The following is a 23,616-nucleotide window of genomic DNA, read 5'->3' as shown; positions in this document are numbered from 1 at the left end:
GCATTAAAAATCACAAACCTCCTAAATACTATTCATATTCTAATGATCTATGACGTTATTGGTTAAAGACCTTAAAAGGTATTATGTCGTAAAACACTTCCAGCGTGTAGTAAAATTGACCCATAAAAAAAAAAATAATAATAAATAATTTTTTTTCGGTTTTTCTGTTAGAAAAATTTATTTTAAGAAAATTATAAAAAACATTTTTTTTTTCATTTTTTTTTTTAGAAAATCAGAAAATATTATTTTTTTTAATTAATTTTTATTTTTGTAAGAAAATATTTTCTATCATTTTTTTTTCGTTAGAAAATTCAAAAAAAAAAATTTTTTTGTTAGGAAATTAGAAAAAAATATTAATGTATCAGTAATCCACATTTTTATTTTCTTTATTATTATATAGTTTCTATTATTAGGGGTTTAAATTAAATTTTTTTATCATAAAGGAAATTCATTAGAAAATTAGCCTTTGAAATGATGTAAACAATGGAATTTAAATGTGACAGTACTAAATCCAGGTTCGTTCAAGTCTCCAGAATGTTCAGCGGTTTAAAACAACAAAAAAACAAATTAATGTTACTACATTTTTTTAATACAATCGAAGGTATAACTCCCCATATAGTACTTCCAGTAGTCTGGATTCATTAAGTCTTCGAGAGTTTGTCCTACAAAAAAGAAATCCAGTGTGCTACAAAAAAAGAAAGAAAAAATTGTATTAAATTAATTTATAATTTATTTTTTATTTTTTCAGAGTCTATCTATATTATCATACTGATCTAGAGTCTGAGATTCATTTAAGTCTTCGAGAGTTTGGTCCTACAAAAAAGAAACCCAATGTGCTATAAAAAAAAAGAAAGCCTAAATCATAAAGTTTTAAAAATAATGAAATAAATACTTTTTTATAAAAAATAAAAAAAAGGGAAAACTTTAAATAAGAGAAGTCAAGTGAACTTACAAAAAATTTAAGAGAAAATATATATTTAAAGAATATTAAAAATTTTGAATATTGAAAAAAAAAACTGTAAATAAAAAATTAAAAAATTTTATTTTCGGTAACTGAAAATAAAAAAAAGGATTAAAAAAAAAATTCTTCCTCAGTATGAACTGATCTGACGGACACCATTGACGAAAGTGATGGAGCCCAACGACAGTTTTAACGGCCAAGGTCGTCCGAAAAAATAAAAAATATGAAAAAAATTTCGGTTTGAAAAAAATTTCCACATTCTGTCATTGGGAGAGAAATATGATTAACCCAGAACTTACACATGACCCGACAGCAAACCAACCAAATGTGGAATAGATCTATCACGCGTTTTTCATGTTACATTGTTACATACCAGTTATATAGATTTACAGATTCACAAATATCGTAAAATTTAAATAATGAAAATTTCTTTTTTTTCTATTAAATAATAAAAATAGAATAGGATGAGTAGTTAGCAACATTTATTTTAAATAAAAAATTCACAGAATACAAAAATTTATTTTATTTTAATTATTTCACATCGCAGATTTTTATTAGAGAGTATAATTTATTTATATCAGATATAGAATAAATCCATTTTCCAACAAAAATCCTATAATACCTTTTCATGTTTATTTGCAGAAAAAAAAAATAATTAATCATAACATGGATTCATGGAATAATTCTCAGAGTAGAAGACGGATCCTATTTTTTTTCCTATTCGGTAATAATGATGTACTGCACTCTTTGTACTTTCTGGAATAGTAAATGGTGAAAGAGCTGTTATCATTACTTTATAAACTTTCTTCCCACGTGATTTTGTGGCGCCTAGCCATTGTTTTGCTTACTCCTTTAATTAATTTGATATTAAAAATCTAATCTGCTAAAGGTTCTCACTACCATTTTATTTGCCGAGTATTTCTTGGCTTTATTATACGAATTAATGAAAAATATAAACATTTCGTAAAAATTATAAACAATTAAAATTGTAAAAATGTAGTTAAACGCTAAAGTCACTATATCAATCTATAAATACTCTTTTAGTATGTAAAAGAATCTCTGAGTGCAAGTTTAATTTGATGAGTTAACTCAAAATGCAAGTGCATGTTTTAAACTCTAAAATATAAGAGGTTTAAATAATCAAAAAACTTTAACCAATTAGAACAGTGTTTGGCAAATGACTTGAAATGAACAAATGACTCAAATGACAAGTCATTTGTCATTTGTCATTTGCAACTCAAATGACCTGTCATTTAAGTCATTTGAAAAATATTAAATATTCTGAGAATTTTTATTAATTATTTTGTTTATTTTAATTAAGAAAACAAAAATATTAAAACAAAATTGGTTTAATATATATAATCAAAAAAGTTCCAATAGTAGTAAAGATTTTTTAATCACGTGATTTTGTTATTATTTTACAGGTTATTATTTGTTAATAATATTATTATAGACAGGATTATTTCACTTATAATTATTTCACTAATGATCATTTTATCCACACAGATAAAAGTTAATTGATTTTGCAATAAAATATTTAATTGTAACACATGTAGTGGATCCCATTTTTCACCATTTTTATATATAATTGTTGTCTTTATTTAATCATAAGATGGCCATAATATTTATTTATGCATATAATTATATAATAAAATTATATATAATAAATAACATATCAGATATTATCACTTTAATAATTATGGTTGTGTTATTTATTATTTTCAGATTACAGTAAAAAATAAATAATTTGGTGAAATTGATTCTGTTTGTGATTATTTCGATTACGTCCTTCCTTTTTTGTACATCACGTGATTATAAATTGTCCAATAATCTTTAAATATTTTAATGACAAATGACCAAATGACAAAGGACGCAAATGACAGTCAAATGATACCCAATCATTTGGCATTTGTCATTTCGCGAATAATTCAAATGCCAAATGCCAAATGATGGGGTGTCATTTGACCAAATGACTCCTAATCCGAAAAATGGTCAAATGACCAGGTCATTTCCGAACACTGAATTAGAAGCTGTTTTTGGCTGAAAATTATATTACTCATATTTTAATAATCTTATTATCAAAGCATCAATAAAAAAGTTCGTTTGTTAAAATTTGAGTTTGGAGAATATGTGACCGATATTTCATCATTTCTGTGCTGCATTATAATTTGAGAATTATGATTTAGATAATTTTAATCGGCTTATTGCTTAATAGTTAATTAATTAATCGATTAACGTTAATCAGTTCCAACCTCTAAAATAAAAAAAGCTAAAATTTTAAGTTGATTATTTAACTTCAAATATTTTAAATCTCATTTTATACTTTCTATCATATAAAAATAATTTTATTTCGCAATAATCCATAATTTATTTAATGCAAAAAACATTCTTATATAACGTACATACTCAAGCCACAATTTACACATAAACTTCTAGTGGATGTTCTTTTCTGTAATATAAAGACATCACTAAAAAGTAATTTTCACATTAAATTTAACACTTATTAATACAATTGATTTATTTATTATAAATTTTAGATAATTTAATGTGATCAAATTTATTAATAAAAAAAAATTTATAAATTTATTACAATGCTAATCTTCAATCTTTCAGATGATAAATTATCAGCCTTACTATATTTCCATAAAATATCCCAAAATAATATTACAGACTATCTTCAAGTTCAAAATAAAATTAAATTTGATGTGTTTTTTTTATATACAAAATATTTCCATTAAAGTTAAATGTGTTTTAATTTCTTTCATCTATAATAACAAAAATAGTTTAATTAAAATCTAATAGACCAAAAAATCACATGCAAAAGAAATTACCTTTAGAATTAATATCAAGCTTAGTAAAATCAACTTTTAAAGAATCTATAAATATTATTGTCAGAATTATAAAACTTATTTAAATTATTATAAGAAAACTATATGTGTTTACCTGAATATTCTACTCCATGAAAATCATTATTATCAGCATTTTTTGGTTCTGGAAGATTTTTAAAATCTAAAAGTCTACTTGTGTAAACTGCTTGGGGATGTGTTGTATATAAAAGACTAGCACTAGTAGATGATAATGATAATGGTGATTGAACTGTTGAAGATGACTCTTTATTAATTTCATCTGCTTCTTTAACTTGCCCATAAACTACAGAATCCACTTTATTGTCAGCAATATCACGAAATAATTTCATTATTAACTCATGCAATTCATTTGCATCAGGTCGTTTTAAAGAGTCTGCATTCCAACATTGATTAATAATGTCAAAAATTAATTGAGGAATTTTATAATTAGACGTTGGCCTCAATCCCTTACAAATTTTCATTGCCAAGAATTCATCATGAGGTATATCATAATAAGGAGGGAAACCTGTACAAATTTCATATGCAATGATTCCAAATCCATAAATATCACTTTTATGAGTATATTCATTTCCTCTTAAAACTTCTGGAGCTACATAAGGTAATACTCCATATATTTTTTTATTACTATTTTGAGAGGATTTGACATTAGCAGGTTGACATAATCCCAAATCAGTAACAAAAGCCGTTCCATGCTCATCGTTTAATATATTCCCACAATGAAAATCATGATGAATTAATCCTTTATTATGAATATCTTTAAGACTAGATGCAATACCTTGTAAATTATGCAACTTTTTATTCCAATTCATTGAAATGAAGTAATTGTTTAAATACTGTCTTAAACTACCATCCTTTAATTCCATTACCATCATAAAATCATTTGTTTTTGGATCTTTGGTAATACCAAAACAACGAACTATCCAACCAACATTATATACTAAAATATTTGATTCAACCTTAAAAGAAAATTATAGTTAGTTTAACATTTATAAAGGCTAATAATACTAAAATCAATAAAAAATATCTTACTTCTTTTAAAAAATCTGCTGTAATATCTTGGGAATTGTGCAAACACTTTAAAGCAACTTTTGTTTCACTTTTTCTTCTCCATTTATTATTATTATAATCCCAATCACTAATATGACCTTCTTTCCAAACTGCTTTAAAAGTAGTTCCAAAACCCCCTTTTGCTAAATATTTAACATCTTCAAATTTATCATATTCAATCCACTCTATGATTTTATCGTAAGAACTAGCTTTTAATTGTGCTTTTTGAATAAATTCATCAACGTCATGATTTCCACTTGTCCAATTTTTGAAATTTGGTTGAAATATACAATAATTGCAATAATAAAAAAATCTTGTTCTAGGCTGTTTACAATTTTCACATAAACCATATCTTTTATAGCATTTCTTTAATTCTTTGTCTGTTATTAGTTTATCAATTAGCGATTCTTGTTCTTCAGTCAATTTCCAATGGGTGAAATCTTTTATTTGTTCAATTACGTCATCACTTAGTTTAATTTCATCCATTTTAATAAATAATTTTTCAAACAAAAAATATGTTATTAATTCGTATGTAAAAATTACTAAAAAATAATAAAGGAAAAGGAAAAATGAAAAAAAAAGTGGTGAAACGTTATTTTATGCAATGATTTCAAGATCGGCAACAAAATTATTAAAAAGGCTAGTTGTAACCCTATTGCTTCGCACCAGGATTGTAATGCTGGAATTATATGATCGTCATATAAATTTCGCTTTTTTGAATTTGTTTAACGTCACATAATAACTGGCCAGTAAGGTTGCACAATTTAGAATTTATACAGGTAATCTGAACGTTACTAATTATATAGATTATATACTAGATTATATACTAGATTATATAGACTAGTTAAAATACACAGAGGGAAACACAATAATCTTGATCGGCAATTAAATTTATTCAATTTTGCTAAATTACGATTTTTTATTTAAATTCTCCATAAAAAATACGAAATAAATATCAAAGTAAATTTGAGTTAAACTTTTACAAATGTTGATTATTACTAACCAAAAAAGAATTTGGAAATTTGGGAAAGAATTTTTTAATTTTATTGATTGATATCGGTATTAACTTAATATATGAAAATAATTTATAAAGAATTGTGAATACAAAAAGTAAAAAAAATTTATAATATATTAAAATAAATTATTCCGTGTTAGAGTTTCAATCCGTAGCGGTTTTATCTGGTTTTTATCTGGATACCGGCTCGGTTAATTTAGGCTGGGACCACCAAAATTAATAAAAATTTATGAAATAATATTATTTTAATTCTGGCCGAAATTATAGTCCACTCAAAGCCAAAATTTGTATCCTTTTTTAATCATAATCCCACGTTAAAATATTTGAGGTTTTATCCGGATTGAAACACTATTCCGTTCATTGATGATTTATTAATCCAAAGTGTAACAAAGGACTATATACTTCAGGTATTAAGTAAAGTAGTACTGTACGGTAATACAAATTCAGACGGACTTTAATCCTTTTGTTCGTACGTACGTTTCTAGCAGATAAATTTTTTTATAATAGTATGTACGAATGCTTTAAAAATTTCCGTACGACTTTGAATTTTCGTACAATTTTGAATTTTCGTACATGTTTTGTTTTTTTAAATACTTTATATTAAAAATATAAATATATCAATTATGCTCTTTGAAGATAAGCTTATATATTTCTACTGTATTTCTTTAATAATATTCAGCTCTATAATAATAAAACTGACTCATAAAGTCATAATAATTATATAAACTGTATAAACCTGTTCAAATTTAGAATTTATCAATTCAATTGGAAAGTCTTCAACATCGGAATATTCATATTTACAATTATTTTTCTTTTTCAAAGCAGTAAAGATTAAAAAGAGATATTTATGACAAATATATAATAACATTACAAATATATAAATTAATCAGATCAATTATATTACTCAAATATTATGTAATTGTAACATTTTCATTATCGAAAGTTCTATCGATGATGCTACGATGTAATATTATTAGTACGGAAAATAAAAATTTATTTTTAATAATCCGTCTGAGTACGGAAAAATTAAAAAATTTTTTCGAACGACTGTCCAAATTTGTAATACCGTACAGTACTATTTTATTATATATTCATATACTTCTATACAAAGATAACACAAAAATGTCCGTCTGTACGTCCAGCACATGACGAAGTACAACAATAAACCCTTAAACAGCATCGGACTTAATAACGGTTTTTCCGTTTCCTAGTATGTTAGTTTTGACTTTGATTTATTCATTTTAAAATGAAAATTTAGTGAAAATATGAAATTGAAGGTGTTATATAGACTGCAAATGATACTTTTGATATTTAAAAATAACAAAACTTTATATATTAATAGTCAAACTATATTAGCGAAAATGACTTAACATTTCAACTTTAAATAACATGTGGATAATATTAAATGAGTTCAAATGAATTATTGAAATTATTGATAGACCTTAGAGTTCGAACTTAATATATAAAATATTACACTTAGAATATATAATTTGAGCTTTATTTCTTCGAAATGAATATAAATGTTAATGTTGTAAGACCTAAGCCCGTGATAAATCACGTTTTCCACCTTAGGCTTAACAGAATAATACTTTATTAATAATATAAATAAATGCTTGGTTTAACAATACTAAATACAGATAAAAATAAAATCCCAAATTCGTATCCTTTTATTTCACAAACTCAAATTTTACCCTTTTTTATAATAATTTGAAAATACTTTCTCCGCGAACTGATTTCAACATTTTATCCCTTTTTATGTCCAAACCTGAAAATTTTAAATCCTTCAAATTTTATACTCGATCAAACCGCACATCTCAAACATGCCATTTTTTATATTTTTGAAATTTTGAATTTTTCTTTCTTTTGATCTTCAAATCTCCTTCTTAAAATATCAATATTCTAATTTTAATTCTCTTCCTAAATGATCTACTAGTTTAACATCATCTCGGACGTTGCATTTGTAACGTCATACAATTTTAAAATACTAAAAATTTATACACTAATTCTAAATATAATACTGCGCCATTTAATTAATATATTTACTAGGTATACTGCGGCATTACAATGTTAATTTCTTGTGAACTTGTTGTTTTTACATGCTTTTGAAATTGTACGATACGCCATAATTTCGTCATTTAATCTTACCTATGAGTCTTAAATTTACCAAAATTAATTGCCGATCAGATTTTTGTGTTTCCTTTGTGTATTTTAACTAGTCTTTTTTTTTTATAATTTGCTGCCGATCTTGAAATCATTGCAACATAAAATAACGTTTCACCATTTTTTTTATCATTTTTTCTTTTTTTTTTAATTATTTTTAGTAATTTACATACGAATTAAAATTGTTTAATAAATTATTTATTAAAATGGATGAAATTAAACTAAGTGATGATGTAATTGAACAAATAAAAGACTTCAAACATTGGTGTTTAACTGAAGAACAAAAATCGTTAATTGATAAATTAATAACAGACAAAAAGTTAAAAGAATGTTATATGCAATATGGTTTATGTGAAATTTGTAAGCAGCCTAAAACTGATTTTTATTATTGTCGGTTATGTAAATCACAATATTTTCAACAGAATTTCAAAAATTGGACAAGTGGAAATCATGACGTTGATGAATTTATTCAAAAAGCACAATTAAAAGCTGAACGTCATACTAAAATCATAGAATGGATTGAATATGATAAATTTGATGATGTTGAATATTTAGCAAAAGGGGGATTTGGAACTACTTTTGAAGCAGTTTGGAAAGATGGTCCTTGGAACAAATATAATCAATTGGAAAGGAAAGGCGAAACAAAAGTCGCTTTAAAGTGCTTACATAATTCCCAAGATATTACAGCAGATTTTTTAAAAGAAGTAAGATAATTTTTACTGATTTTAGTATTATTAGCCTTTATAAATGTTAAACTAACTATAATTTTCTTATAAGGTTGAATCAAATATTTTAGCATGTTATACTGATTTTATAGTTCGTTGTTTTGGTATTACCAAAGATCCAAAAACAAATAATTTTATAATGGTGATGGAATTAAAAAATGGTAGCTTAAGACAATATTTAAATAACAACTTTATTTTACTGGATTGGAATCAAAAGTTATGGAGTTTATATTGTATTGCAGTTGGTCTTAAAGATATTCATAATAAAGGATTAATTCATCAAGATTTTCATTGTGGGAATATATTAAGCGATTTTAATCGAAATTCTTTTGTTACTGATTTGGGATTATGCCAACCAGCAAATGTAAAGACTTTTCAAGATAATAATAAAAAAATATATGGGGTATTACCTTATGTAGCTCCAGAAGTTTTAAGAGGAAAAGAATATACTCAAAAAAGTGATATTTATGGATTTGGAATCATTGCATATGAAATTTGTACAGGTTTCCCTCCTTATTATGATATAGCTCATGATGAATTCTTGGCAATGAAAATTTGTAAGGGATTGAGGCCAAAGTCTAATTATAAAATTCCTCAATTTATTTTTGACATTATTAATCAATGTTGGGATGCAGACCCTTTAAAACGACCTAATGCAAATGAATTACGAGAGTTAATATATGATTTGCATATGGATATTGGGAACAATAAAGTGAACTCTGTAATTTATGGGCAAGTTAAAGAAGCAGATGAAGTTAATAAAAAGTTATCTTTTTCATCACCTTTAATATCTATTAGTACTATTACAAATATGACACATCCTCAAGCAGTTTACACAAGTAGACTTTTAGATTTTAAAAATCTTCCAGAACCAAAAAATGCTAATAATAATGATGATTTACATGGAATAGAATATTCAGGTATATATATATAATGTGCTAATATTTTAATTTTATTTTACAATTCTAACAACTAATATTTATAGATTCCTTAAAAATGGATTTTACTAAACTTAATATTAATTCTAAAGGTAATTAATTTTGCATGATTTTTTTTGATCCATTAAATTTTAATTAAACTATTTTTTATTACAGATGAAAATAATTAAGCTCAGATTACATAAAATTAAAGTATATATTTATTCTCATTATATAATTATTTATTATTTGTATTGGTATTTTGTAATCGGAGATTGAAGGAATTATTTATGATTTAAATTTAACAAATTTGTATAAATTTCCTAATTTAGCAGTACAGTCTTCTAGATTGGAGTCACAAAAGTCCATAATTGCCCTGGGAGACGCTAGAGTTGTTGAGTATCTCTCCATTCAAACCAATAAAATCGCACCATAATAACCATACAATACAAGGACAATTTAACAAATTTAAATTGATTTATGACGGCATAAGAGTCCGATCCAGATTCCAACCAGAATTTCTTATTAACTATGATAATAATTATGGTAACCTTTAAAAAAAAAATCGTTTGTTAAAAAAGGAACCTTCACATTTATTTAGTATTAAAAAAAATTTAAGAAATCTACATATTCAATTGTACTATCTTTATATTTATTTTATATTTCTATATTTATTTATATCTTCATATTTATTTATATCTTTATATTTATTTATATATTTTAATTTTATTTATATATTTATATTTATTTATTAAAAGTTTCGTATTTACTTATAAAAAATGTGTTAAAAAGTTATTCATATTGTTACTATTTATTAAAAAAATTATTAATGAATTTTATTATGAGTTTTTCACTCCTCACGAATATTTTGTAATCTTTTTCTCCATAGGCCGACTCAAAGATTAAAGGCCATCATAATCTTATTAAAAAATAGATACCAACATGCACTTGTTTTCTAGTTAATTTTGATAATGACATACAATAAAATGAATATTAGCTAGTATCATTAAGCATATTTTATAATGATATAATCAATGTTAAATAAAATATAATATATAAAGTAAGAATATTATTTAATTCCTAATTACCAAAATATAAGATATTAAATGTAATCATAAATAATAAATATCAAGGCATGCCGCATGTACTGTAAAATACTTATTACAATATTTTGTCTTACCTTAAAATATTATAGTTGATTTCAAAAGTAACAATAATATTCTAATTTTAGCTTAATCTTCAATTGCACAGTCTAAGCCTTCACGCCATTCAGTAGTAAATGGATTAAGTAATCAAGAAGTATAATATGCTTGTGAATGGGTATTTAATTGGCTATTTTCAGCAGGTAAAAGATTTACTATTCTATATTCTTCTACTTTGTCAATAAATTCTTCATTTTCGTCAATTAAATAATTCAATAAATTTAACTAGCTACTTCAGTAGCATTTGGTCTATTATCTAGATTTGAATCCCAACACCTTTTCATTAAATCAATATAACATTTTTGTGCTTCCGATTCACTTATTTCAGGTCTAATTCCTTCTCTACAAATATCTAATACTAAGTAATGATCATGTACACAATTAGAAAAAGGTTGTCTTCCTGTTGCTACAAAATACATAATCATACCAAAACTATATATATCTGCTTCTTGAGTATAAGGCTTTCCTTTTAATACTTCAGGAGCTACATAAGGCATAACTCCATAAGTATTTGTTTCATCTATATTACTAACATCTCCACATAATCCCATATCTGAAATATATAAATAAAAATCACTATTTCCAGTACCTGAGATAATAATATCAGTCGCAAATGATAATAATATATTTATTTTCATTAGTCCTTCAATAATATCTTTTAATATAAGTACTTTCTCTTCCCAATTCCAATTTCTATTGATATTATTATAACTATTTAAATTTCCAATATTTGCATATTGAAGAACCATAATATATTCTTTTGTGTCCGGATTTTGAGATAAACCATATGTTTTAAGAACACAATCATCATAATTAATATAATAAGCTTTAACTTATATGAAAATAATAAAAAAATTATTATTATATAGAAAAATATATAATCAAATTCAAAGAAAAGTTTATACCTCATTTATAAATTCATCAGTAATATTTTGTGAATTATATAAAACTTTCAGAGCAACTTCTTTATCAGGCTTCCTATTGTATTTCTTTTCATTATATTTTAATGGGCCATTCATCCATATTGCTGAATATACTATAGCAAAACCACCTTTTAGCTAAAATAAATAAATATATATATATATATAAATTATTAAAATAAAGGATTTTTAAATTAAATTAAATAAGAATTAGAAATTTTACCTCATTTAAAAATTCACTTGTAATATTTTGTGAATTATTTAAGTATTTTAAAGAAACTTTCTTATTAGGCATTCTTTTTTTATAATTTCATCATAATCATCATAATTTAATGGACCATCCATGATCCATCCATCTTGCTGAATATATTATAGTAGAATCATCTTTGCCTATTTCTTTGATATCATTTAACTGATTATATGGTATCCATTCAACAACTATATCCTTATAACTCTCAATTTTCAATTGCATTTCTTGAATAAGTTCATCAATTTTTTCATTTCCACTCAAATTTGCAAAATTTTTCTTAATATTATTTATTTCGCATGGTTTGCCACCATTTAGCAAATATATTTCCGAATATTTCACCACAATTTTTACATTTAATATCATCATATGACGACATGATTTTTTTTTACAAAAAATTAGAGAGGGAAATTAAAAAAAAAAAAATTGATCGGCGTACAAAAAAAACAAGTCTTATGTGATGATATGCCCATATTTGTATGAAAATAAAGTTTGACAATACAGATCTTTACTCCCTTTAGAACATAGTTAAAAAACCTATTTAATTGTGATGATAAACTAATAATTTTAAAAAATCATGCATAAAAGTAAACAATTTACTATATTATTATATACTTGTTTAGTATGCTAATTATGAACGGTCCGGAATTAAATATGTTATTAATTACTAAAAATGGAAGGTCATCCTGGCCTAACACCTCCTCCCCTTCAAGAAATTACGTAATTTCTGGTACTCCCATCATAAGGGGTGTTTTATTTCTTTACATTATTAATAAATATAGAATATTTAGAGTTTAAATATTGAATATTAATTTCATAAACAAGACGTACAAGAATGGCAAAAAAATATACCGAATTCTTCTTTTTCTGAAACTTAATAACTCAAGACATGATACTTATTATCTTCTGGGTATTGTGAATTGAAAATTCTAACGGAAATGATATAAAATATTGATATATGGAATAAGTTTCCGAGGTCAAGAATCTATATACATTAAAGAATATTATAAAAATTGTATAAAAAAAGTTAATACTCGATTAAAAACGATTTACTTTACATAGTAATTTATTATATTTTTACTAATAATATTTTCCGAGTCGCAGTTTAACTATTTTTATAAATTAAATTTTTAAAATTTTTATCATTATCTTTACTAAAGCATCAAATGCTTGTGTACCAAATTTTTTTGGTTATAATTACATCGTTTGATGAGCGGCTAAACTAGTTAAACTAGCAGCTGACTTCTGTGCAACACATCATTGCATAGGAATTTATATTATGATACCCAAAATGAAGTTAAATGTAAAAATTGGAATGATTTTTATACAAACATACTGTAAAACACAAATGATGGAATAGATAGCCTTAAAGAAATTGGATTATTATTTCATTCAAGAACATATTAATGTAGAAAAAATATTTTTGAACATATCATATTGTGGTTATTTGTTAACTTTTAACATACAGCTGATTATTAATGACTTATGATATTCGAACAAGAGGGTAACACTTTCGATGAACTAAAAAAATTGACAGAATAGAATTGAAGGCTAAGATTGTGAGGCGTAATTATTGATACAAATTACCCAACAAAATTTATTAATGATTTTCAGTAGACTTTATTTTCCGATCATTCATTAATATAAATATGTTCATACGTCTTGATAAATTCACGTCAAGCAAAAACATTCTTTTCGGGTGAAATTTCGGAATTACACTAAACTATTCTAAATCTTTATACTTAAACAATTCTTTATATAATAATATTGTTCGAATCCTAATAAAAGATATAGATAAATTTTTAGAAAAAGATCAATCAAAAATAGGAAACGATTTCCATTTTTTTATTTTGAAAATTTTTTGAATTTTTGTTTTTATTGCGAAAAGAATAAAATACTAAAAGTACGCCAGGACCCCGAAATATACATAAAAGGGTCAGGTCAGAGTTTACGTATAATGAGTCAAAAAAAATCATGTAGATCATTCCTTTTATGGATAATTCCAGCCAAAATAATATTTCCTAATTTAGATGATGGCTGAAATTATCGTAATTCCGGCCCTGAAAGAATGCGTATTTTGGACCACTTCTGGATCTGACCTCTACATATATATTTCGGGGTCCTAGTACGCCCAATTTTTATGATTTAATGCATTTCAGGATATCAGTTCGTTAAAATAAGTTTCTCAGATAATTTTTATTAGAAATTCTTCTGACGTTTAGAATACCCTCTACGATGTCCAATTTTGTGGTTAATCCAATTCCAGTTTACGAAATTTTGGTCGAATATTTTTTTTTCTTGCTAATGAGATAATGAATAAAATGAATAAAAAAAAATCGATCTTTTTTTAAACCATACTGGATCAAACACGTTTCTAATAAGGTGCAGAGACAGCTTGGGCTGTAAAATCAGTTAATCAGCTGGAAAATGATATAATAATTTTTTAGATCTTTTAATCATAACACAGTAATCTGACATCATCATTACATATGGCTTACCATTAGCCTTTCATACTTGAATCATTATTGTTCATATGATTCTATATATCATTTCATCATTATGATATATTGAATAACAATATGATACACTAAATTATATAATGAAATAATACTTGTATGAGTTTATTTAATCATAAAACTTAGTTTATTATAAAACTAATGTTCTATGCTATAATTGAAACATAGAAAGGAATTACATCATTTCATATGAAAGAATTACAGTGGTCAAATTTGCACTAACTGACTGATAATTGCACTTATTTATACTATCATTTTATACAAATACATATATATTCTCCTAAATTTTTTTATCCTAAATTTTTATCTTTGACCTTTTTTATCTTTGACCTTTTATTAATTTTGTATTTTTTACTCAAAATAATGTCACATATTACTGAAGATTGTCTTAAAATTATTATTAATGAATTACAATATGATTTATCATCTTTATATTCATGCATTTTGGTAAATAGACACTGGTGTCGTATAGCTATACCAATATTATGGAAAAATCCATCTTCTCTAAAAGGATTTTCACCTTCTAAACTTCATAATATGATAATTTTCTTACTACCAAAATCTTCAAAGAAATTTCTATCTGATAATATCCCTGAATTATCTTTAACTGAAATTTCTGATAATAAACCATTGTTTAACTACATTAGCTTTTTCACTCAAATTTCACCAGATTTAATCAGTGGTGTATCAAAGGCATTAATTTATGATGATAATAAAGAATATAATAATAATGTTGGAGAAAGATATAAGAAGTATATATTGAATCAAGAAATTTATAAGCTATTTATAAATAATTGTAAAGGTTTAAAACTTTTTTATTGGGATACATCACATCCTTTATTTAAATATCAAGGAGCAACTACTTGCTTTTCTCAATTATGTACATTAAAAATTAATCTTATATTTGTGACAATAGGAAATTTATTTGATATGATACAAATTTGTCAAAATATTAAACACTTAGAAGTAACTAATTGTAATAAAAATATTGAAGGATTAGTTGATTTCATTAATATTCAAAGAAATTTACAATCATTATGCATAGATTTTTTGGCTAAAGAAAAATTACATTTCTCTATATTTAGACCACTGAATGATATAATTATGAAGAAAGCTTCTACATTAAAAAAATTCACTGTTAGACCATTTATTAGATTATTATCACCTAAAATTCTTACATCATTGATAAATTTACAACATTTAGAAATTATTAGTGATGCAGATTTTACTTTAATACTTGGAGGTTCCACAATGGAAGTTTGGGATGAATATTTATCAATTGCTTCATTTCCAAATCTTCAATATCTAGAAATATATTTTAATACTGATTTATTTTTTACTAAAGATTATATGTTGATTGAAAAATCTAATGGAAATATTTTAGAGATTAATATACGTAGAGAGAAACTTCATGATCCTATTTATACTAAAATATTAATTATAACAATTTCTAAATGTTGTCCAAAGATCAAAAAGTTAACAATTAATATTGAACCTGAAAATTTTGAAGATTTAAAAGAAATCTTTTTAAATTGTACACAATTAGAGATGATGAGTCTTTCATTGGATAGTGAAGAACATAATGGTGACAAACTATTAGAAATTATATTAGATTATTCACCAGAAACTTTGCGTGAATATTCATTTTTTAAAAAAGAAAATTCAATATTTACAACTAAAGGATTAGAAAAATTTTTTGAAAATTGGAAAAAAAGTAAATCACCACTCATTTTTAATATTATTAATGACTATTATAGTAATGAAGAAAACTTTACAGATAATAATAAGATTATAAAAAAATATTTTGATGAGGGTGTAATTAAAGAATATAATATATATAATATATATAATATATATATATAACTGTCATTAGTACTTTGCAATATTCCTTTAATTATTTTTTCATATTTTACACTAGTATTATATTAGTATTAAAATATCAAAATATCAAAAACTTTTGTACTTACTCCAGATTGCCTACTTTGATTTATAACAGAATTAAATAAAATTAAACTGCGAATTAAAACCATTGTTGATGAATTTTTTTTTTATTCATTAATTGAGTATTAAATATTAAATCCATATTATAAATATACTATTAAGAGGTTATTTTGCGCATATTTAACATAGCTATATTTCTCTTTTTGGCTGAAAATGTTAAACTATTTTACATATAAATGTTAAACTACAAGCTCCAACAACATGTAAAATTCATAATCAAATCGTTAGGCAAGTAAAATAAAATTTTATAATTTATCCATTTTGTTGTAAAATAAAAAGAAAAGAGCGAAAAAGAGTTCATTATTTTTATGAATAAAGCATGTAAAATATATAAGTTTCAGTACTTTAAATAAATAAATTATATCCAACAAATTACTTATAGTGTATTCCTAATTATGTTAACGAAATTTTCATCAATTTCTTAGTATGTTGAATTTCCTCTTTGGATAAAGCAATAGAAGTAGATAATTGTACAATTTTTTTGTCTTTCTCTTCTAAGGATTTACTCATGGCAGTCTCATGAGATGAGTTGCGTTGCCTTTATTGGTCATCCAGATTTTTCTTAAAAGATCGTATGCCATCCACAAATTTATCATGCTCATCTTGCAAACGTTAGAATTCAGCACTAGGGTAGGCTTCGTTTTCCATTTTAACCTGTTTGGTTATTGTTTTCCGAATTTCTAATTTCGTTTGTTCCAATTTATTCGCATATTCTTCTTGTTGGTGCAAGAGATTTCACGATCAATTATCTCTTTTTTTCGCTCAGAAAGAGATTGTTCGAATAAAACTAATCTGTCAAGAGTATCAACCCACCTCGACTATATACCGCGAGTTCGGTATATCGAGATTTGACTGTATATCGGTAAACAATTGGAACTCATCGTTTGTTCTAAGCGTGGGACAACACTAGCTAAATCACACGACAATATATATAGCCAAGTAAAGTAAAAACGCGTCTTTGGTTTATTATTTGTTTAAAAAAAAATTTACATTGTGAATCATACTGCGGTAATAAAAAAATTATTATAACTCATTAGGAATTATTGCGAGACATCTTGTTAATATAAGTGAAATTTTTTGAATTTACTGAGCAAAATAGGAAATAAAGATTAATTCTGTTTCATTAATAGCATGTACAAAATTAACATCATATCCTCTACCAAAAGTTCATGAAGATTAAGGCATACTATATAATTATCCGATAGAAAAGAGTGAATAACATTATTTTTACTTATGAAGGGTTTATGATTGGCTGAAAACATTTACCTGTAATAAGTAAAAATAATGTAATCATTTTCTATTAGATAAATTTTATATCCGAGAGGCCTCTATGATCATGTATAAATAGTTTATCAATAGTCTAAATAGTCTAACAAAGTATAATTTTATCACCTTTAAGGAGGGTAATTTTTCATTTAATAACTGCACTTTTAATTTTCCACATTAATTAACTTATAGAATTGGTAATGTATATAAATATTACGTATGAATAATAAAATAGATTTCATGTTTGATATTGCATATAAAATACAATCGGATAACTATAAAATTTTGCTATACATGATCCTATGGAATATCGGAAAGACCCAGAAATATATACAAAAGGGTCAGGTTTGAGTTTGCGTATTTTGAACTAAAAAAAAATCATGAAAATCTTTCCTTTTTTAGATAATTTTTGGTAATGCCAGTCAGAATTTTATTTCCTATTATAGTAACCGACTGACATTATCATAATTCCGGCCCTGGAAAATGCGTACAGCTTCATTAATTGCAGGGACATATCACGTGACCGGTAATGATAAAGCACTCTGTCCTTACTTTCCAAAGACGAACACTATTCTTCACCATAAAAAATTACGCAGAACATACCGTTCCACAACCAATCAGTCCGGCTATCGAAGATTGCAACTAAATATCATACTCTTATAGTAATCTGACACTGTTCGTCGATAATCACAAAATCATTGTCGTTACCGTTACCGTATATTACAAAGTAATAAAAATTAGGTTATAAAACAATTTCGTGTTAATCAAATATAACTTATAAATAATTTCGTATTTTAATAATCGTACATTTATCATCTATAAAAATTTTCCAATAATTTATAATTATGATTTAATTACAATTCCTCTCTAATTACTATTCTTAAATTACTCTCCCCTCCGTTATATTCTCTATCAGTATTCACCATATTACATTTAATTAAGTTTATTTTAACTATCTTAATAAACTCAACCAAATCATTAAGTTTATTATATAATAACAATAATAACATATTAGTAATAAGAATATTTAATAACAGTAATATAATAAAAGTTTTTTTTAAATATTACTCGTAAATTATTCATGTTTTATTTTTTTAAATTAACGAAATAAACTGGCCGCAATGGGCGCAGTAAAGTTACGTTAACGTATAATTACTATAAATCGTTTATTTTTTTTTAGGTAAAATGTAGCTCAATAACAAAATTATATTTTCGAAAAATTTTATTTTACAAGAAAAAGAAAAAAAAAGAAAATTTAACTAATAATAATAAATCACGAAAAATATTTTTTTCACTGAACCTCACTTTTTAATGATTTTGCTCAGTAACTGCTTTATTGCAACTAAAAAGAGAAAATTGCAGAATTAGAAAATGAAGAGTTTGAACACTTTTCGGATTGGGATATAACAAAACTAGTTATTTATAATGCTTAATAGATGCCATCAATTTGTTTTTGGAAGAAATGGAAGTTATTTATTATCCAATAATGTAGATTAAAGAGTATAAATAGATTAGAAGTTATTGTTTTCTAATTTTTTTATTTATAACTGTAAAAATTTTATCTATTAAGACAAGTCGAAATAAAATCATGATAAATATAACTGATAATACATCAGATATTGTAGCATGCTATTTGTTAACAACGGGAGATTATTCTCTTGCTAATAAATCTGATTAAAAGTGTATGGCCATTAAGAAATTAATTAGAAGAGGTGAAGTCAAAATTGAAATCCAATATAGAGTAGTATGGACTGTAATATAAGGGAAAAATAAAAAAAAATTATATTTAGAAATAATAAAATAAAGGTCTATCTATATATTTTTCAGTTGTACATAAATAGATGCAAGTGCAGGATTTTTAATGATGGCAGACTATTAAGACTATTAGCAAGTTTACGCGTCCAACTTATTTGTTATTACTAAATTACTATTTGGTAATAATATTACGCAATCGAATTTTGATCTAGAATCGATATACTCATGAGAAATTTTTTATGCTTTACTGATATCATCATAACAAAGCCACTGATTAATCACTATGTATTCGAAAAGGTATGTATATACTGTACCTCATTTTTTTTAAAAAAAATTCCAAAATACTTACGAAATAAAATAAACTTTTTTTTTTAAATAATACACTTACGAAAAATATATTTTTTTTTTTCGTAAAATATACACACTTTTTTTTAATAAAATATATTTTTTTGTAAAATACATCTCTTTCTCTAAAAAATACACTTCCTGAAAATATATTTTATTACTTCAGGAGTTCAGGGAAAATATATACTTTGCAAAAGCTTTAAATTTTAAACTTCTTAAACACTTTCTTATTAAAATACACTTCTTTCTCTAAAATAGATTTTGTTGCTTCGGGAAAGATATATTCAATATAAAATTTTCATAAAGTTGTTATGCGCTAATCATGTGACAAATTGTGATTACTTCTAAGCGCAATCTAACTTTACGCAAAAATCATATGATCTGCAGTTCCTTTAAAAGAGGTGTGTTTTACTTTTATTTTGCAAAGTGAGTAACTCCTAAGTAAACCTAGAACGGATTACTCAATTGAGTCGGGGAGTTCACAAGGTTACTTAGGAGATTACTTGGATTTGTTTGATTGGGTTGGTGAAAGGTGATGGGTGATTTTTTTTTATTTTTTTATTTTGCAAAGTGGGCAACTCCTAAGAAAATCTAGAACGGATTACTCAATTGAGTCGGGGAGTTCACAAGGTTGACTTAGGAGAATTACCTGCTTTTTTCTTTTAATTTATTTATTTTTTTTTATTTTTTTTCCCCTTTTTATTTCTTTTTATTTTATTTTTTTTAATTACTTGTTCACTTAATAACCAACTCAAGCAGACATCCTTATTTTGTTACTGGTAAAGTCTGCTAGTTCTAGAGGAGGAGCTGGCTATGTCTTTACCATTAAATAAAAATTTTGCACATTATTAACAATTTCTTTTTTCTTATAGGTAAATATCACAGGTCAAATGAAGGTTAAAGTTTTTTTGAGTATTAAGTGACATGACTGGAATGAAACAGTGCTTTCAAACAATGGGAACAAATTTTAGGTATTGCCAAAAAGAAAAATTACACACATCAAAATGTGGATTCACGTCTATGGTCCTATTTCTAGACCTCGTACGATATTACCTCCACATATTCGTTGGACATTGAGTAATTTTTTACATTCAGGCTCTTAGGAAACACAGAGATAATTTTTTTTATTTCAAGATATAAATTTATTGAAACTTTTTTCTTTTAATTCTATTTTATCAACAAGCGGTTCCGTATTATTTTGATTTTCTGGTGCGGACGTATGGGTTGTTTTACTTCCTCTACATCGGTTTTCCTTTTCCTTTTATTTTTCCACCAGGGTAAAGTCGTCACTTAGTGGGGACTTGGTTTACAGTTTATTTGAAAATTACTTTCGATTCTATTATTGTAATTTGTACTGAAACTAAGAAATAAAAATAAATTTTAAGTTTATTTGTCACGCCCGTGATGAAAAAAGACCTGCGCCAATAAAAGGGGTGCGTCCACTGCGTCCTACACAGGGTTTGATACACCAACGATATTATACAATGCCGTTAATGCCGCCCATATTTGTCACAGCTATGCAGTGGTATACAGCATCACCTGAACTATTTAGATTTACGAAACTCCTGATGTTTGGGTTTCACGCATAGCGTTAGAAGCACTTATTTGTTTATAATAATACATGCAGTATGAATATTGTTTAATAGCTAAACATTATCCTTATTTCAACTTTTTAGTTCAACCAATCTTTTAAGAATTCAAATTATATAAATCATATTATAATAAATTACAAACTAGAATTTTTATCAAATTATCCTTACATTCCTTTATACATTGAAAAAAAAAATATAATAATTATTTTTTGTTAAGATATATCATAACATATGGGGACCTGTCTAGCAAAACAAGGGGTTGGGACCAAAAAAAATTTTTTTGAGATTTTATTATAATTGTAATTTTTAGTGAAATTGACATATAATTATCATATAAACAAAAAAATTTTTTTTTGAGACCAAATCCCTTGTTTTGCTAGACCAGTCCCCATATATCATAACATATATCAATACATATATCATAACGATAAAAAAAAATTTAATAATAATTCTTATTGAGTTTTTCCGATTGGTTGTATAACATGTATAACAAAAATATTTTTATTAATAATATTTCTTAAAATTTTGTTATGCCTAAATTCGAAAAAATGGTGCAACAAAAAAAAGTATTGAAATGTATTGTACCTGTATGAGAACCCGCCATTTATTATTGAACGTAATATTACGTTATCGTACTATAATAATTTTGTTCCGAATATATTATCATTTTTCATTTTTGGTGCAATCCATCCTTAAAAGAAATTTCTTTTTTTTGCCATTTTTTCTTTCTTTTTCTTACTTATTTTAATCTTTCATTTAAAATGAAATCATTTATTGATAAGATGACGATATAAGCCAAATTTTCTTTTTTCAATTTATTGGTTTTCTTTCCCTTTTTTTTATTAAAATAGAAAAATCCCCCCAAAAAAAAATTTAAAGTTGGATGATAATAATTACCATATTAAATAAATCATTTTTTCTTAGATGTGTTTAAAAAAAATAAACTTTTATGACTCATAATCTTTTATATGACTCATAATCTTTTTTTAGATATTACAATTTTTTTTTTGTATTCCGGAAATTTTTTATTTCCCTTTATTTGTAAAAAAGAGAAAAAAAAATGGTTAAACTTTTTTTTTTTTTTTGTAAATATTTTTTTAAAATGCTGTACAATAAATACAAATTGTGTTTTAACTAAATTTGGATGACAAGAAGAAATCCGTTTATTTATTTTTTTTTTTACAGGAATTTTTTTTTATATCAGGAAATTTTGATTTATTTATGTACAACATTTTTTTTAATACTAATATATCCAAATTTCGGTCAAAAAATTTCAAACAATACTAAAAGATGATTAAAAAAGTTCAAATTTGAATAATAATTACCAAGTTAAGTTAAATTAAAATTATCAATATTATCCATTTATTAAAATAATAATATAAACAATAATTTTTTTTTCATTATTATTTTTCTTATTAAAGGATTGATTTAATTGATTTTTTAAGTATGATTGTGTCACGTAATTTGCAGAAATTGTCGATTAAACCCTAATTATTTGTCGGCACAACTTTGCACAAGGATCTTCCAAAATTTTCAATTACGTAACGTAATGAAAATAAAAAAATAAAAAATAAAAATAAAATTATCAAAATTATTAATAATGAAATAATGATTAATGTTCACAAAAACATGGGCAACATCTCACAAAGATTACATAAAATAATGACAATAAAATAAAAATGAAAAAACTTAAAATAATTTGGGCGTCCAGAAAGATCGAACGACTCGAGAACCCTAACAAATAACAAATCACAATAATCGGCAAAGAATTATACCGGAACTAAAAATAATTTTAAAAAACATAATCGGCAAAGAATTTTACCCGAAATTAAAATGATTTCAAAAACCGTTTGTAATAATACTAAATAAATATAATAATAAACTGTAAATTTCCGAAAAAAAAAGAAATAATTTTGTATAAATAAAAATTTAAAAAAAAAAGATCGATTTTTGGTGAACAAGGAAGATGTACGTTATTGTAATCTTTATTTTTTTTGATATTTTTGATGTCATTATCGCAAATAAAATGATTTTTAATTTAATTTATCAATCTATTTTTTTTTTTTCGTTTTCTCTCCTC

The 23,616-nt window shown here is 24.7% G+C and overlaps 3 protein-coding genes across 3 annotated transcripts; 1 reads left to right on the top strand and 2 right to left on the bottom strand.

The window, feature by feature from the left end:
• Nucleotides 1–10,984: 10,984 nt before the first annotated feature.
• Nucleotides 10,985–11,445, bottom strand: OCT59_004567 (uncharacterized protein; the record flags this gene model as incomplete). Its single annotated transcript, XM_066148370.1, has 2 exons — nt 10,985–11,067; nt 11,322–11,445. 2 exons carry the CDS (start codon nt 11,443–11,445, stop codon nt 10,985–10,987), a joined length of 207 nt encoding a protein of 68 aa, XP_065996975.1.
• A 348-nt stretch (nt 11,446–11,793) lies between these two features.
• OCT59_004566 (uncharacterized protein) lies at nt 11,794–12,109 on the bottom strand (the record flags this gene model as incomplete). The annotated part of the gene is made up of 2 exons (XM_025324565.1): nt 11,794–11,952; nt 12,038–12,109. 2 exons carry the CDS (start codon nt 12,107–12,109, stop codon nt 11,794–11,796), a joined length of 231 nt encoding a protein of 76 aa, XP_025185485.1.
• Nucleotides 12,110–14,940: 2,831 nt separating this feature from the next.
• Nucleotides 14,941–16,440, top strand: OCT59_004565 (uncharacterized protein; the record flags this gene model as incomplete). The annotated part of the gene is made up of 1 exon (XM_025324564.1): nt 14,941–16,440. The coding sequence occupies one exon, from the start codon at nt 14,941–14,943 to the stop codon at nt 16,438–16,440; it is 1,500 nt and encodes a 499-aa protein (XP_025185484.1).
• Between the last annotated feature and the right edge of the window lie 7,176 nt (nt 16,441–23,616).

This window comes from Rhizophagus irregularis, chromosome 12, assembly GCF_026210795.1.
Source record: "Rhizophagus irregularis chromosome 12, complete sequence".
Lineage (NCBI taxonomy): Eukaryota > Fungi > Glomeromycota > Glomeromycetes > Glomerales > Glomeraceae > Rhizophagus > Rhizophagus irregularis.
The sequence above is the reverse complement of the archived record's forward strand: the minus strand, read 5'-3'. Positions and strand labels throughout refer to the sequence as shown.